Genomic DNA, 17,201 nt, shown 5'->3' with positions numbered 1-17,201 from the left:
TATTTCTGGAAAGTGCTTGCCTGCTGCTACTATAACAGCAAAGGAAGAAACTCCTTCAGAAGTAGATTTGGAAGCCTTTTCTCTTTCCAAACTGTCATAGCCCCAGATGCAGCTAAATTGAGTATATGACCCTCAAATTACAAGAATTATCCACTTCAAACACTGTTATTAAATTCTTACTATGCTTACTGTATTTATGATACTGGGTTAAGAGCTAGATTAAAAGTTCTTAGAAATTCTGAATAGTAACACTAGGTTTTCAAACAGCTACAGCACACTTAAATTGTCTTAGAAAATGAAAATAAAGTATTCTTTAGTCCAATACATTTATTTATTTAACTGACAACTTCAAATGGTATATATTTATCAAGTATAACATGTTGTTGTAAAATAAGTGCACAATGTAAATACCAAATTGAGCTAATAAGCATATTAGTTCATAATATGTTTTTTGTAGATATATATGTATAGCTATATATTTTTGTAAATAATATACTTTTTTCTGGAGCGGACACTTAAAATCTGCTCTTAGTAACTTTTAAGAATACAATACATTGCTATTAACTATAAGTCTAATACTTTTTATTAATTATCTACATCTTAAAACAACTTTAACTTTACAAGTAAATCGACTATTTAACATGATTTCTGTTTTACACATTCCACTTTAAAATGTGAAATGATTGGTTGGCTGGGCATAATGGCTCATGCCTGTAATCCCAGCACTTTGGGAGGCCGAGGCAGCTGGATCACCTGAGGTCAGGAGTTGGAGACCAGCCTGACCAACATGGTGAAACCCCGTCTCTGCTAAAAATATAAAAATTAGCTGGCATAGTGGTGCATGCCTATAATCTCAGCTACTTGGGAGGCTGAGCCAGGAGAATTACTTGAACCCAGAGGGTGGAGGTTGCAGTGAGCTGAAATGGCATCACTGCACTCCAGCCTGGGTGGCAAGAGCAAGACTCAGTTTCAAAAAACAAAAAATTGTGAAATTATTATCTCACTGTTTGAATCGATATTTAATAAGCACTTAATGGGTACTAAATATGCTCAAATATGACACTGAGTAAAATGCTTATTTATACAAAGATAAATTTCTAAAATTTGTGCTTTCTGTCGAAGGGGTAAAGATCTAGTGGACGTTGACTGCAGAAGAGTTAAAGTTGCTTAGGAAATTTGAACTCTCATCTAAATTGGCAACTTGCCTTTTAATTATGTCATACAAAATACTCGTGGAAATGTTCCTAGACATCAATTATAATTCAATGGTCTTTTGAAAACAGCATGTTGTCGCTAAGAGATTCATGAAAAAAATGAGATAAAGGAGAGAAAGGGGGTCAGGGAAGAAGAGAAAGAAAAAGGAGACACAGAGAGAGGAAAAACGAATTTAAAATTCAAGTTGTATTATCACAAAAACTTTAAGCAGAAAACTAGGTCAAAACTTCACACAGTTAAACATGTAGACCTTATTTTTTTTTTTTTCTTTAATCAAAAATGGACTTGGATTTTGTTCTCACTCTCTCACCACTTTTTCCTAAAATTTTCCACAAAGCTATTCAGGGAAAACGCTAAATAGTATCTGAAGCACCAGCACTCTCCTGCAATAGCTCAGAACCCAAGTCTTGCCTGATCAGGAGCTGTGACTTAGAGCTAACTCTAGTCCTGTCTTCAGTCTACCAGGCTCCAACCTGGACAAGAACTAGAGTCTATGAAAACCTTCTGTTAAATTGGTAGGGGAAGAAAAATCAACTAAAGCCATGGGTTTGAGATGAGCGATTTCATCTCAGGGATTTTATCTGAGGGATTTCAGGACACTTGGAAAAGTCAAAGACACCACGGCACGCCCCACCTTCTCATCCAAAACTGTAATCTGAGAACTAAGGATTCCGTATTTCCTGCCATGGTTTTGCTAATGTGAAATTCAGCCTTTTAAACCTCAGAAAATTCAGGGCTCTGCCAGTGATGAATTTTAAGGATGGAGAAGGGAGGAGAAGAAGGGAAAATCCTCAAGTGGAACCACTGATGTAGGAATGGAATGGAAATACTGAGATGCTTAGGAATGTTGAAACACCCACTGAACTGAAACCAGAATTTCCATCGTGCTGCTGCGTGACCTTAGAGAAGTCACTGTTCTCCAGACATCTTTTTTTGTTTGCTTTGTTTTTGGCTATTAAATCAAAGGATTGGATGAGGTGGTGTTGGGGCACAGAAAATGACTCTTCAAAATAACATGCTTCAGTGTGTTGAGTGCTTTGGAAATGGAAGGCTTCAGAAATAAGCCATGAAGATAAGGTGAGCTCAGGGAGGAGGAAAGGGTCCATGGAGCAAGACAAAAGCTCGCTTGATCTTGATTTTCTGTACGAATGCAGGTCATGAGAGAGGGGCCCTCATGATTCTTCTGACCTTTCGGATTTTAAGAAAGAGGTGTTGGAAGAGCTACCACAGGGATAACTGGCTTGTGGGGGAAAGAGAGAGAGAGAGAGAGAGAGAGAGAGAGAGAGAGAGAGAGAGAGAGAGAAAGGAAAGAAAGCCTCAGATCCAAGGTCTCTCTCTGCCATTTCCCTGCCTCCCAGTCTCTCTGATCCTCTTTCCAGAAGCGCCTGGAGAGACTCTGTTTGAAATGTCAAATAAGGAAATTTGACTAAGGAAGCTTCTTTCCAGAAGAAATGCAATTGTCTTAAGAACTCCTCCTTAGGAATCTATCAGATAACCGGGAAAGATCAACCACTGGAGAACAGAAGAGACTGGGAGTCACCACAAGGCTCAGACAGGCTTTTCCCTATTTCCTGAAGGCAGCTAGGAGATATAATCTGGGAAGCTTTAGGACAATCTCTGTTCACAGTAAATTTCCCTTCCCTTTCTGACACTGTTACAGTAGGTAGCTACTCAGACATAAGCAAGATAGGGGAGGGCTCTACCTGACCAGGAATGTCAGGTGATCATCAGATGATGGTCAAGTGGTTTTTAACTGTCACTCTAAAATAATAATTGGTTGCACCCAGTGCCAGGGAAAGGCAGTCTCCCTATAGATAGAGAAAACCTGAAACTGATGATCAGCAGCTTCCCAATAAGAGGTTGGGCAAGTGGGCTCAAGCATGTGCATGAAGAGGCAGAATGGCAGAATGTAATTGGCAAATGAACTCCTAGGAGCACTTGACTGGTAAGGGAAGAGTACCTCAAGTGAGCATGCTTTCAACTTCAGTGAACACACTGTGCATGCTCACCTCCCAAGTAAGTGCTGGCAGGCCACTGACCAGGTGGACAACCCACCCCAAGGGAAGAATCAAGGGAGAAGTAACACAAGACCCCAGAAGAATGCCAATGTAAAAAACCCTAAGTCAAAAGATCAGATCATGCACTTGTCTTTCAAATTGCCCATTCGGCCCTCTTCCGGGTACGCTTGCCTTCCTTTTGTTCTTGCTCTAAAGCTCTTTAACAAACTTTCATTCTTGTTCTAAAACTTGCTTTGGTCTCTTCTTCCACCTTATTACCCTCAATGGAATTGAGGAGCCAAGAACTGAGGTTGCTGCAGACCTGTGTGGATTCGCTGCTGGTAACAACACCTCCCTCAAGGCTCAGAGGAGCTTCTTCATTTACTTCTACATTCCCCAACTCCCCGCTACTCTACATGGAAGGGTGTGTCAGCATGCATACTGCATTCCCATGCAATTCCTGTGTGCTATGCCATTACCTAAATCTCTATGTGTTTTTGTCCTATTGATCTGCCTTAGGACAGTTAATTTTTAGAGAATCTTCAGAGGATGAAACAGCGGAACATTTCCCACTTTTTCCCTACAATGGTCTTGCATTTTTTTATTGTTGTTCTTAAAGTCTAGTATCTGGGCACAAGAAGTCAGCTCCAGGAGATGAGGTTGCTCAATGCTAGAGCTAACTTGGATTGGAAGTGCAAGACTAAGCTACTTGAGGGCACCTCGAGAGCACAGAGCTGTCACCAAAACAGTGAGAGACTTTCGGTTGTTACTAGTCGGGCGCCTCGTGAGAACCCTTCAGCAACATCGCATTACATGTTCCTCCCTCTGGCTTTGTCTTTCAAAGTTCAGTTGAATGGAACAATGCTTGTCAGTCTTTTGATGGAACTCTTAGAACAAGTTGGACAGTATGTGTTAACTCAGAAGTTTTCTCCTAGGTAAGGGAAAAATTACATATACGTAGTTGCTATTTATAATCTCCTTAAGTTTATAAGCCCCATTCTCAAAAGCAGGTCAAATTTGTATGCAGAAGACATGTAAATTTGCCTCATGGGAGAAAGACACGCTCCATCAATTTTGTAGACGGAGGTCTAGGCGTAGTGATGCAGAATTGAACTCTACTACTAGTAAGTGACTTCTAGGAAGGAGAGTCATAGCTCCTTTTTTTAACACCCCCCCCCCAAAAAAAAAGGGAAAAGAAAGAAGAGGAAGGGAAGTGGGAGGAGGGAGAAATGGGTATCCAGGAGAAGGAGATGAGATTGATAAAGGTAGATGACAAAGAGGCTTCAGAGAAGAAAATACCAGGAAAAGAGTCCAGGTCTGTTCACCCCAGATCTCTGGGCATTGTTCTCCACCATGAACCCACAGCCAGAGCATCTCTCCAGAACACAATCTGATTATCTCACTGTCCTGCTATGAACAAACAAAATCTTGCTAGCAAAGCAAAATCTAAGCTCCTAAACCAGATAGCAGAATCCTTCTTGGCCTGACACTAAAATTGTGTAATGTCCCATCCCCCCAACCTCCACCCCTGCATCCCTAACCCAGGAGCTTCAGTCACAGCCAGCTCCTCACAGGCCCTCCAGTCTCTGTTGCAGCACTTTTTTTTTTCTTCCTAATTTGCTGTGGATAGTAATTCTTTTAATCTCATCTTTTAAGATCCAACTCAAAGACCATAAGTACTTTAACACTTTCGCTCAATTGCCTTTTATGTGCTGACTTTATTTAACACATGGCATTTAATTAAACTTAATTTAATTAACAAAAAATTATTCTACTAGAGGCCTTCAGGATGGTTTGGACATGGGAGCTCAGGCATATTTATCTTTATATATCCCTGCCTCCCCCCTCTTTTAAAGTTTGGCACAAAATAGAAGCACAAGAAATGCTTGGGAACTAAATGAATAAAAGGAAAAGTGAATTAAATGAAAGAAGAGGGACAAGGGAAGTAGGGAAAGAAGGAAGAACATAGCAGAATTCTCAATTCAATCTGTATCTCCATAGCCATTGGTAGAGGAGATGTACTGAAAAGTAAATATCCTCACTGTCTCCTGTTGGTGGTTTGTTTGAAAATACTTCAGGATTCTAGAAGGTAGAGTGAAGGAGAAGTGTGATCTGGATTTCAGGGACCTGCTGGGTGTTGGTTGTCAGGACATAATGACCAAAGATAACCTTTAACTTCCTTCTGCTGCCTCTGGGGAATTACACTGTCATGTCCAGGAAGGATACCATCTATGAAATGGAAAGTCCAGATCAAGTCTTGGACACAAGTGAAAATATCTTCACTACAAAACAAAAACAAAACAAAAAACCCACACACAAATTAGCGTTAATCATTGCCCTTTAGCCAAAAGAGTGTCAGATGAATAGACAATGTCTAAAAGTGGCTTTCAAAAGATAAGATCACATTGAGAGAATATCACTTCTTCTGTGGCTCCTCAAAGAAGCAATTTTCTCTGATACAGCCTCCACAGAATGGTTTGGGCAACTGCTTGTGTGGTCAGGTTAGAAGTTTCTGGGTTAGTTTCAGATCTACAACTGATTCTGCATGTGATCTTGGTTCCTACTATATAACCAAACAACCCACCCAAACTTCTCAATCCATGGTAAAAAGGATTTAGATTTCAACTACATGAAATTCTTCAGGTCCTATTTAATGCATTGAAGTAGCCAATTCTTGTAGTAAAAACCCATATGTTCAACTATCATATAACTCAAAGTAACTCTTCTCACTCCCTCCATCTGCTTTCGACATATCAGTGTCTCTCCTGTATTTAATATTTTAAATTACATTGAGTTTCGCCAATTTGTAATTCACTATACTGAAATCTTAACTCACTCTTACACTACCAAGAGTTAAAGATATTTCCTTAAATGCTGAATTTATAACCTGAGAAATAGATCAAGTCCTCTGTGACTATCAGGCATCAAATCATGCTATAAGGTTTGCATTTTAAATATACAGTTTATTTTTTATTTAACTCTTTAATTCTTTTTAAAACAAGCTGAGCAGTGAGGCATAACAACCCAGAATGCTATAAACCAAATAAACAAGACTGACGAGAAATGTCACAGTATACTCACAGATCAAAGTAAAAAAAATTCTGATTGCTTTTGACAAGCTCAAAGGGCAGCTTCTCCCTGCTGGAAGGGATTAAGAAAGTCCAATTCTCTTACAAACAACAAATGATTATCTACCGCAACCCATCTGTCTTCATGGGTCAGCACTCCTTTCCAGACCAACAGAGCAAGAAAGAAATCAAGTCCCAGCATAGCAGGAAGCTGGCTCCCCTTTCTGATGAGGTGATGCTATGGCCACTCTTTATCCCATCACATCTGCTGATTTTCTAACAGAGACTGACAGTCTCTCTTGTACCCCAGAGCAATCAAGGAAGAGATCCACAAGCAGCTTAGCGAACGTCTCTAAAGCATTCATTGATTCTAATAATCTTAGCCAAAAAAACAACAGCAGCAGCAACCACAGCAACAGCAAAAACAAAACTCAAGCTTTCACACAAATCCTTAAAAGAGAATTCTGAGTACCTGGCCCCAGAATGGGGTGATCTGGGCTAGGTCATCTACCTCGGGGTGCGGTAGCTCATCTGGTCTCAGGGATTTTAGGTCTGTAGAAGTGTTATTATCCACAGTCCCAGTTTTAGGATGGCTCCGCTCTCTCACTTTCTCCCTCCTGGAGCCGCTACGGCCAGTCTGCTGGTGGCTTTGCACTATTCTCGCCACCACTTTATTAGCTCTTCCGCTCACCTCCATGTATTCATCTTGACACAGGCAAAAAGGGAGGAAAAACAAAGCCAGAAGTTGCCAATAGACGAGCCGCCTCCAAAGCATGATTCTCAACAGAGCCTCAGAGCCTCCGTGAGAAGACAGCGAGGCTCCCTGCAGGAGCGTGGTCTCCTCGGGTGGATGCCAGGACTGGAGCTGAGAGCTGCAGTGGCGGAGTGGTTTTATAGTTTGGTGTGTAATAAATAAGGCTGTAGGCATGCCAGAGTGACAGCAGCCCTCCTCCCCCGGCAGAACAGCCCCCATTCATCACTTTCCCACACCACAGGCAAGACCGATCTGTGTGCACAGTTTCCAGTTGGCGGGATTCGTAAATGTCACACCTTGGCACGTTTCTGTTGAAGTGTGAAGAAAACATACACAACTAGCTGGGAACAGAGAGCATGTGTCCAGCGGCTTGCTTTCGTGATTAGACATGAAAAGGCTGTGCATTTGCAGTCTGAAAAGCCTTTTGGAAAAACCTACCCTTGCGCTTGCCAGGAAATTCAGGCTTAACTGCATGAGTTTTGTCTGAAATAGCAGTGGGAACCCATTCAGGGCTTTCCTGACAGCTCTTGCTTTCTAGTTGTACAGTTAATACTTCCCCACTTGGGCCCACTTAAGGTAACTCATTTCCCCTTCCGGATACCAGCAGCAGAAGGCAGTTGGTCTCCTAGGAGACACTGAGCGGGAATCAGGTGCAGTGTTTCTGGGTATAGCAACGGTATTTCACCATCCTCAGCTTTACTTCTTTTTCCCCTGGCTTCCCAAAAGCCAAAATTAAATCAAAGTTAACCAAGTCAGCTATTGTCAGATGAAGATACAATACCCTGCTTTAAGAGAAGGCTATCTCTGGCTACTCTTTCTTTTGACATATTCCTGATTAAAATAGAAATGGGGTCGAGCACAATGGTTCATGCCTATAATGAGCACTTGAAAGGCCAAGGCGGGAAGATCCCTTGAGCCCAGGAATTCGAGACCAGCCTGGGCAACTTAGCAAGATCCTATCTCTACTAAATAAATAAATAAATAAATAGTAAGAAGTGGAAAGCACCAAACGCATTATTTCAAACACAGCATATCTAAATCAAGAGGATTCTCATGTTCTTTGCTTTAGTTGCTGTACTTTTATTAATTCAGCCACAAAGCACATGGACATTCCTAATCTCTTCAGGATAATAAATTAAGAGAATTTAAACAGTTTTGTCATTAAAAATTGCTTCTATTTACATACAATTTTATTTATATTACTCATTCACTCACTTAAGAAAAAGTCACTGGCCTTCTCTCGTGAGGACAAAAGAGACTCAGAACTGTTAAGAGCACCGGTGGCAAGGGTCTGACGAGAAGGGGATGAGGCGGCACTGTGGGAAACTGAGGCTTGGAGAAGCTCAGCCTGCTGATGAAGAGTCAGAGCAGCTGCAGAAAGAGGAGAGGAGAGGGAGCTGCTGACAGCTGCCCCCGTCGCTCAGCCAAGGGCCTGAGAACCAAGAGCCATCTCTAGAAGTTCCCAGAACTGCAAAAGCTAGCCTGGCCCCTGCTGCAGCTGCCAGAACAGCCACTTCCAGAGTCCACATTTATACATGAAAAGGGTTTGGTGCTGGGGATGGAAGGAGAGAGTTACTCTGTGAACTAAAAGCTCTCCAGGCCACAGTGCAGGGCCTTAGGAGTCATGTTCTGTCCAAGCAATCAGTTCCCACCTAGTAGGGCATAAAACACTCAGCCATCTCCATGCCACATGTCTACTCTTGAGCATCCAGACCTTCCTCACTGGAGGATTCTTGAGTTCTGTCATGTCCACCATTAAAAGGCAGATGTCCCTGGGAATGGAAGTACATCAAACTGTTCTTAGTAACTGAGGATTTTCTTCCAAACCCTGGAGCTGGAGCTGGGGAGAGGATGGACCTGGGTTTGGAGGGCGAGCAAGTGGATGGGGTTTTGCTGTGGGAAGGAAAGCCCAGAGCACTATGTCAGTGGGGGATGTTTCCTCATCAGGGAGGCCCGGAGAAAATGTCACAGGGAGACCACAAAGCAAGCAATGGTACTGAAAACTAGGTCACCTAATTCACAGGTTTTCCAAGAGCTGTCTCTGGCTCTTGCCGTCATACATCCCCCACGACATGGGCTATCTTGTTAAGTAACTATAAATCAGCCTCTGACATTCCACCGCATTGAGACTTTCCATTCGTGTTTTCAATCCTGTCATCTATTCTAGCAGTTCTCAACCCTGGCTGCATATTAAACCAGGGAGCTTCAAAAAATATTAGTGCCTGGACTCCATCCTAGACCAATTGAGTCAGAATCTGTATTGGGGCCTAGGCACTTTTTAAAAAGTTCCGTCAGATGATTCTAAGGTGCATTCAGGCTTAGGAATCACTGACCCATCCTCTCCTTGACTCAAAAGGAATAAATAATAACATCCATAATTTGTTAAGCACTTACCATATCCTAGCCAAGTAATTATTTGCTTTATCTCACTGACTTCTGTCAGCAAACCTATGATCCCATCTTATAGAAGAGGAGATAAAAGCTTGTTGAGATAAAGTGACTTGTCTTGTGTTATACAGCGAGAAAGAACTGAACTCTTCTGTCTTTCCAGAGTGAGCTCTGCTGCCTTCCTACAGAGACGGATCTGCAGAGAAGGATTCTGCAGAGCAGGATCCCTCCTTCTCTCTGCCATTGGCCCCTTATGGATTTCTTGGGAGAGATCAATAATGGGCCAATGGCAGAGAGAAGGAGGTCAGTCTGAGAGCTGCCCCTCAAGAATTGGGGTCAGAAACTGTTATGGGTTGGGTTGTGTCCCCACAAAAGAAATTTAAGTCCTAACCCCCAGTACCTGTAAGTATGACCTATTTAAAACTTGAGAGTGTTAAAGTAAATGCAAATAGAGACCAGACCTGAAGAATCCCATTGCAGACAAAGCCAATTAGGTCTCATAAGTGACCTTAACCTTGCTTGGTTTACAAACAGAGGCAAAACTTCAGCAACTTTTTGTAAATACCTATGTTAAATAAAAACAGTACATAAGTTCAGTGACTTAGAAGCTTTCCAATGGGATAGACCAAATAAGGCAACTGTATAACTGTAACCAATCAACTATTTTCTTTGCTTTACATCTATGTTGATCCTGTACAACCTCTCCATCCCTTGTGTTCCCCTGGTGGAGCTCCTGAACCTCTTCTAGTTTAAAGTTGCCTGAGTCATGAATTGCTGTTTGCTCATCTTTAAAACTATATTGTGCCTCAGTTTACTTTTTAGCAGGTCTTTATATGTGATCGACTTAAGATGAGGTCATTAGGGTTGGCCCTGACCCAATATGACTGTGTCCTTATAAAAAGGGAAAACTGAGACACAGAGGAAGAATGCAAATGGGGAGCACTCCCTGTGAAAATGAAATCAGGGATGAGGGTACTGCATTTACAAGCCAAGAAATACCAAAAATTGACAGCAAACCACCAGAAGGTAGGTGAGAGGTGTGGGCTCAGATGGTCAGGGACAGACATATGCTGTCTCTACTATTGCTGGTTAAACAAATATAAGTTTGATCTGCTTATTAGCTTACAAAGTTTGCGGTACACTGAAGTTTATACCCTGAAATCAACAATAGTGAATGAAAAGCACAGCACAAAAGAGAACAGCAAAAGCGGTAATGGGAAACCTAACGTGAGACCATCTGAGAACGCCCCATTAACTGTGGCACATCTGTGGTGTGGTTGCAAAGCAGGAAAACATTGCCTCCGTCCCACGAAATCCTTTCCAACGTGGAGTCTGTGCAGGGTTCTCGTAAAGAGGGCTTGTGTAGGCACCCAGGAAAGGTCAGTGACCTCTGCTCACAAGATCCGGGAGGGTCTTTGCAGACAGGAGTTGATAAGGCAGAAAGGCCTTGTGGGCAGAGATAGTGGAACACCTCCTGCTCTGCCTAGGTTCTCAGAATATGGGGTAATCTCAGTTGCCCTCTGTCCACAGTGCTCGGGAGATAAAAGCCCCTTGATGCATTGTGTGTGGTCAGACCTGGTGGCTCCCTACCTGCTGTGTTTGGGTGCAGCTGCATACTGCTAATGATCAGTGGTAAAACCCGGTGTACTAGATTAGCCTCTCTTAGAAGAACGACCTGTTTCATTGCATTCTAATGATGCATGCTTCTCCCCCTGGCTATCTTGTCCCATAATAGTTTCAAGGCCTCCCCCAATAGTTTCAAGGCCTCCCCCATAACACCCCCTTGCTTTCCACCCCTCAATTAGCAAGTGTGTGCACCTAATAAAAACCTGTGGAAGCCAGAACTCGGGGCAAGCGTGGTCCTCCCACTTTACCTTGGTCCCCTGGACTCACCTTTTGAACTCCATTTCTGTTCTTTGTCTTTATGTCCTTTCTCAATTCCTTGTCACCAATGGGGCTTGGAGCACCCAGGAACAGGGTTGGGGCTGGTACCCACCAGAGAGACATGGAACAGATCATTCCCTCATAACCCTGAGGAGGAACCAACCCTGCTAACAACTTGATCTCAGACTTTGAGACTCCAAAACTGTGACACAACACATTTCTGTTTAGGTCACCTCATTTGTAGTGTTTTGCTATGGCAGTCTTAGCAAACAAATACAGAGAACATGTATGAAAACTTTTTAAAACAACAACAACAAAAACACTCCAGACCCAGTAGCGGTCTAGAGTCTATGCATGTACTGTCTTTAGTCTCTGCATATACTACCTTGTACACGCAGAGATGGTAGTCTGGAAAGATCTTGTAAATTGCTCAAGTTCATGGGTAGAAAGTAGAAAACTGGACCACAGGAAAGAGTCCCTCGTCGTTCAATATAGGTTTCTTTTACTTCCCTGCAGTATTTTCTCATTAAACGCATGTTAAACATTGGTTTATTATTAAATCTTACTTGGTTATCATTTTATATGTGCTCCAGAATGTTCCTTGTATCTAGTTTTCAAAGATGTGAATAGAAATTGGGCATAGTTTTTTACCTATGCTTGAATATTAAAAACATCTAGAACCTACCCCAGGCAACCTCCCTGGAGGTGATGAAGTCCCAGTTCTGCACAGTTGTCTCTGGTTGTGAAACTTCACAAAGGACACCTGAGGACATCAGGCTCCTGGATACACGAGGACTGTCACTGCATCCTGCCTGCCATGGACCCAAGAGCCCAGTTAGGATGTTGCCACAGCCACTAATGTGAGCAGCAGAGGTGCAGATGCATATAAATATATGTGTAAAAGCTAGTTCCGAGACTCAGCTTTGCAGGCAGAGGCAAATATTTGTTTAGCTTTACAAAGGAGGCTGTTATAAGATGTGTAGGTGCCCCATGGCCTCCCCAGTGGTGCTTCACTGTGGCCTGAGCCAAAAAGAGATCAGTTATGGTCTGGCCAAGGGACAGTCAAGAACTGTGTTGGACTGAACGTGTCTTTGTATCAGTGCCAACTTAAAGAACAGCTAAAGGAGGCAACTGTTTGCCGGATTTTTGGGAGCAGTGGAAATGTGACCCACCTCTCTCCTGCCTCTTCCCAGTGAAAAATATTCCCTGTACTAAGCACAGTGAATTCTGAGATTCTAAAGTCAAGGCCTAGTCTCTTTGATTTAAACCAGTTAGAGATTTATTAATAAAATTAATATACTCCTTGAGATGAGGTAGTTTAGCTATATTGGTTGTTTATGTCTTCAGGTTAAGCTTTTTCAGGTGCTCTCCAGAGAAATTCTATTTGAAGAAGAACTTTAAAAAAGAATCAGAGTGTGTTCAGAAAGGGGACCTTGCCTCTAGACATTAGGTACTGCTATTTGAAGAAAAATGGGTTCACACTTTCCACTCATACAGGGCAAAATCAGGAGTAAAGGAATACAAGAGGAAGTTGGTCGGCTGGTCAGGATGTTCTAATTTTGGTGGAATTACATGTTTAGGGTCATTAGACAAGTGCAAGAAACTCGCTGCCAGTGTCCCAGGAATGGATCTATCTCCATCACCAGAATAATGCTTTCAGAGATTCATGTACAAAAACTAGCATCCTAATGTATGCATTTATAATGAAAATATAACTCTCAAGTTGGCTACACGTATTATAGATGTTTGCTGAAAAACAAATTCTCTTGGCAGGCAAATCTACGTGAGAAGCCAAATTCTAATAATCAGAGATGTGGGTATTAAGCATGGTACTCTGTGTGTGTGTGTGTGTGTGTGTGTGTGTGTGTGTGTGTGTTAGAGAATTTGTTGGATAATGTTAATGGCTGATGTCATTGAGCATTTGTGTCCATCAGGCTCCAAACAGAAAAACGGAAACCACACTAGGTATTTTAACACAGATAATTTAATATAAGAAATTACATAACACAGAGAAATAACCATCTTGTAAGTTTGGGGGAACGAAGGGAAGAGGTTGATGTCATCTGAATTTAGAAGCTGAAAGAAGGGACCCTGCAGGGCTGGGACTCAGGCCTCTGAGGAGGGGGCACTGCCAATCTAAAACCGATACCATTGCCAGGGTACAATGAGAATAATTCTGGGAATATAGAAAGAAGCTGACCTGGAACCAACTATAGCTACCAGAGTGAAGGGCCATTGCTCAGATGATTCAAAAACAGCAAGAAAAAAAAAAGGACAAGTGTCTTCTACAGCCATCCAGGACCCTCTTCTGTCACCTGCTATGGGTTAACAAAGGAGAAAAGTAATTCGCAGAATCTGAGTTCCAACATCCAGGGCGGAGTTCTGAAGGCTGAGTTGGAGCTGAGAGACAACAGTGTAAAATCTGATGCACCAAAGTCCTCTAGGAATGTTCCTGTCACAAGGAACAGATGCTCAGGCTCCCGGGGCAGCTCTTGAAACACATCGCTCAGGCTGGTCTGAGGTCTCCTTTTGTAAATTTTATTCAGATCACCTCCATTTTTCCTAATCATTTCTTTCTTCAGAGGAAAATATAATTCTTATACAAAAGCTTTCTTTTTTCCCCTAGTGTTTGCATCCAGTATACCTGGATTGGATTTAGGGTATTTACAGACAATCTTTTGAGTGTTTCTCATTAAGATGACATGCTTACTGTGTATTGGATGCTGGTGGCTGCAGCTGTTTCCAAGTCAGCTTCTTTCTATGTCCCAGAATTTGCCTCATTGTACCCTGGCAAAGGTATCAGTTTTAGTTGGGCAGTGCCCTGTCCTCAGAAGCCTGAGTCCCAGCCCTGCAGAGTCCCTTCTTCCAGCTTCTAAATCCAGATAACACCAACATCTTCCCTTGGTTCCCCCAGCCTTAGGACACAGTGACCTTCCCCAGGGCTAGACTGCCCAGCCCTATTTTGCTCTTTGAGAAACCAAGATTGACTTCTGTAGGTGAAGGTCAAACAAGCTTGACTCAGATCATGAAGAAGCCTGAAGCAAAGGCAGCTCTGACACTCCAGAACCCAATTTCCCAGCCCGACTATGCTATACTAGCCTCCTAGTCATTTAATGAGGCAAATTGCATTCACACAACTAAGGAAGACAATGATTTTCTTGAAGACCTTGCTTGGCTACAGCAAGATCTTGAAAGATCCAAGCAAATGCCTCAAAATGGGAGATTGATTTTCAGAAATTGCCTAATGTGACTATGAGAGCTGGCAAGTCTGAAACTCACAGGGCAGGCCAGTAGGCTGGAAATTCCAAGAGTCAACATTGCAGTCTTGAGTTTAAAGGCAGTCAGGAGGCAGAACTGCTTCCTCTTCAGGGTCCCTCAGTCTTTTCTTTTAAGGCCTTCAGCTAATCGGATGAGGTCCATCTACATTATGGTGAGTAATATAATTCATTCAAAGTCTACTGATTTAAATATTAATCACATCCAAAAGAATACCTTTACAGCAACATCTAGGCTGGTGTTTAATCAAACAACAGGAAACCATAAGCTACCCAAGCTGACACAAAAAAAATCACACTGTAATAAGTGAATAAACATCCCAGGAGAATTGAGAACCGTTTGACAATCATGAAGAATAATCCAATTTTACTGGAGACGTTGGAAGATAACTTTCTCATTCTGAAATATTCCAGAGAAGATGGGATAAGCATTTTTGAATGAACCTGCAGAGACCACCTCATTGTTCCTGTTCCCAGTTCTTCTAAGCTCAGCCCTCTTTAGGGTTTCATAGACCTCTCCACCCCAGTTAGCCAGTTACTTCCATTACTCAGCAGTTCTTCTCACGTGCTCCTCTTGCCTAGCCATTGTTACTCCTATTTTATTCTCTCTTCATGAAGTTTATTCAGGTTTATTCAGATAATACCCTAATGGGTTCTCTTGCTGTTACAGTACATGTCTGAGCTACTCATTTAGCACTTGGCATCATCTCTATGGTAGACACTATTTGTTGGAGGCCCAACAACTGTTATTTTCTTTTTTCCTTTTTGTGCATGCTAAAGCAACTCCATCTTGAATGCTAATCTGCCATGTTGCCTTCTGATAAACACCTGTCCTGGGAAGGGCTAAAATTCCCAGTATATTCATTGTTTCTCAGGTAAGAGCAGGTACTTACTTTAAATCCTGACTTCAGGTTAAAACAGCCTTGATGCTATCATACTTCGCTTGTCCTACACATCCCATCTGAATCACACATACCCATTCCCTACGATATATAAGTTCCAGCCCTGGGGAGTAATGGCTCAGGGTTCCATCATCCCCTCTCGCCACCACTTGAGACACAGACATGGCTTCTGTTCCTAAGTTAAATGTTCCTAAGTTCCTATTAAATGTTTCTTTCTGAGAAACTAATTATGTCAGCTTCTACCTTCAACCTCTCAGCTTCCTTAGACTTTGGGGGTAGATTCGCATAGGCCTGCTCAGCATGGAACACCTTGTAACAGAGTCTTGATTTTGTTCTTCTGTCTTTCAGATAAAGTGAGTTCTAGTCACAGGAAGTAAAATATGACTGACTTCATCTTTTGGCCAGTGATTATTTCAGGCATAAACATTGGCATTATGTGGTATGAAGAGAATCTACTGGCATTTTTGGGAAGGACTCCTTACTCCTGAAAAGGGACATATAAAAAGGAAATGTACCTTTTCTCTCTCGTCTTCCTCTGAATACAGTCATGTTTACATACAAAGTAGGACACTACAGCAAACCCTAAGAATGGCAGAGCAGAAAGATGGAAATAACCTGATCCTGGATGGCATTTGTGAGCCTCTAAATCACCTAATTACCCAGTCTGCAAACCACTCAGCTGTCTTCTATGTGAGATAACAAATTCTCTATTGTTCACATCTCCGAGGTGGTTCAACGTTGTCTTTATTGTGTTATTACTTAATACTCTACATATCTGTCTTATTTTTCCAACTAGATTAAACATTCTTGAGGGGAATAACAATGCCATGGTTATCTTTGTATACAGCCTTGTTCTGCAACTGATGCATAGTAAATACTCCATAAACACCTGTCCTTAGTAGAATAAGTAAATCGAAAACATGAACCAAATTAATGTTTTAAGTATGTACTGTCCTGATAAAGACTGCTGAGCTCAAATAAGGCAATTTTAAGGGAGCTGAAGGATTTAGAGACCGGAAATCCTCCATTCATTTGGGTGTCCCAAGATATTTCCTGAGGAGGCAGGGTACTTCCTCTGCACGTCCAGTCTTTCTTCTTCTGGGAGGCCCTTTGTGATTTCTCACAACAGAAACAATGCCACATATTTCCATTTCATTATTCTCTTCCTAGACATGTTTGCAGTTAAATTGGGAGCAGCTGACTGGGTTCTGGCCAATGGGTTGGATGAGGCAAGCTGCTCCCCAGATTAGCCTTTGAAAACGTCCAGTGAGATCATTCTACTCCTCTTCTCCTTCGCTTACTTCGGTGGCCATGCATTCCACATGGTGGAGCTATGATGGCAGAGTGTCAGCCTGGGTCCCTGAGTGACTGGGTGGAGGAGAACTCTCTGTTGACACTTATAAAACTTGTACTCGAAGTTAGTAATAAACTCGATTGTGTTAAGCCACTGGGCTTTCAGAATTAATTTGTTACTACAGATAGTCTATATACTGTCCCACTCAATAGACCTCCTTAACTAGATATGTCTCTCCCTATGATCTCAGAGCACTTAAATGTCTTCTTTGCAGTACTTTCCAAATTAAAATGTATATTTATCTATTGTATTCTTTTATTAATGCTGTTCTCTTCTCACTGGACCATGTATACCATGATGAGATCCTTATTTTCGTATTGCTGTACATTTAATGCCTAACATAGTGCCAGCCATATGATAGACG

General features: G+C 42.1%; 1 protein-coding gene across 3 annotated transcripts in view; it reads right to left on the bottom strand.

Annotated features, from left to right (window-relative positions):
* The window catches only part of C1QTNF3 (C1q and TNF related 3), an 87,645-nt gene that overhangs the window by 18,898 nt on the left and 51,546 nt on the right, over window positions 1–17,201 (bottom strand). The window contains exon 1 of one of the 3 annotated variants that reach the window (XM_003936220.4): window positions 6,753–7,159. The exons of 1 other annotated variant lie outside the window; for it this stretch is intronic. In XM_003936220.4, the coding sequence (XP_003936269.2) occupies window positions 6,753–7,055 (303 nt within the window). In that variant the 5' untranslated portion in view covers window positions 7,056–7,159. Of the gene's footprint in view, window positions 1–6,752; window positions 7,160–17,201 lie in introns of those variants that run through there. One more of the 3 variants, XM_010346712.3, reaches the window with a different exon arrangement.

This window comes from Saimiri boliviensis, chromosome 1, assembly GCF_048565385.1.
Source record: "Saimiri boliviensis isolate mSaiBol1 chromosome 1, mSaiBol1.pri, whole genome shotgun sequence".
In the NCBI taxonomy this organism is placed as follows: domain Eukaryota; kingdom Metazoa; phylum Chordata; class Mammalia; order Primates; family Cebidae; genus Saimiri; species Saimiri boliviensis.
This window is presented reverse-complemented; position numbering and strand designations above follow the sequence as displayed.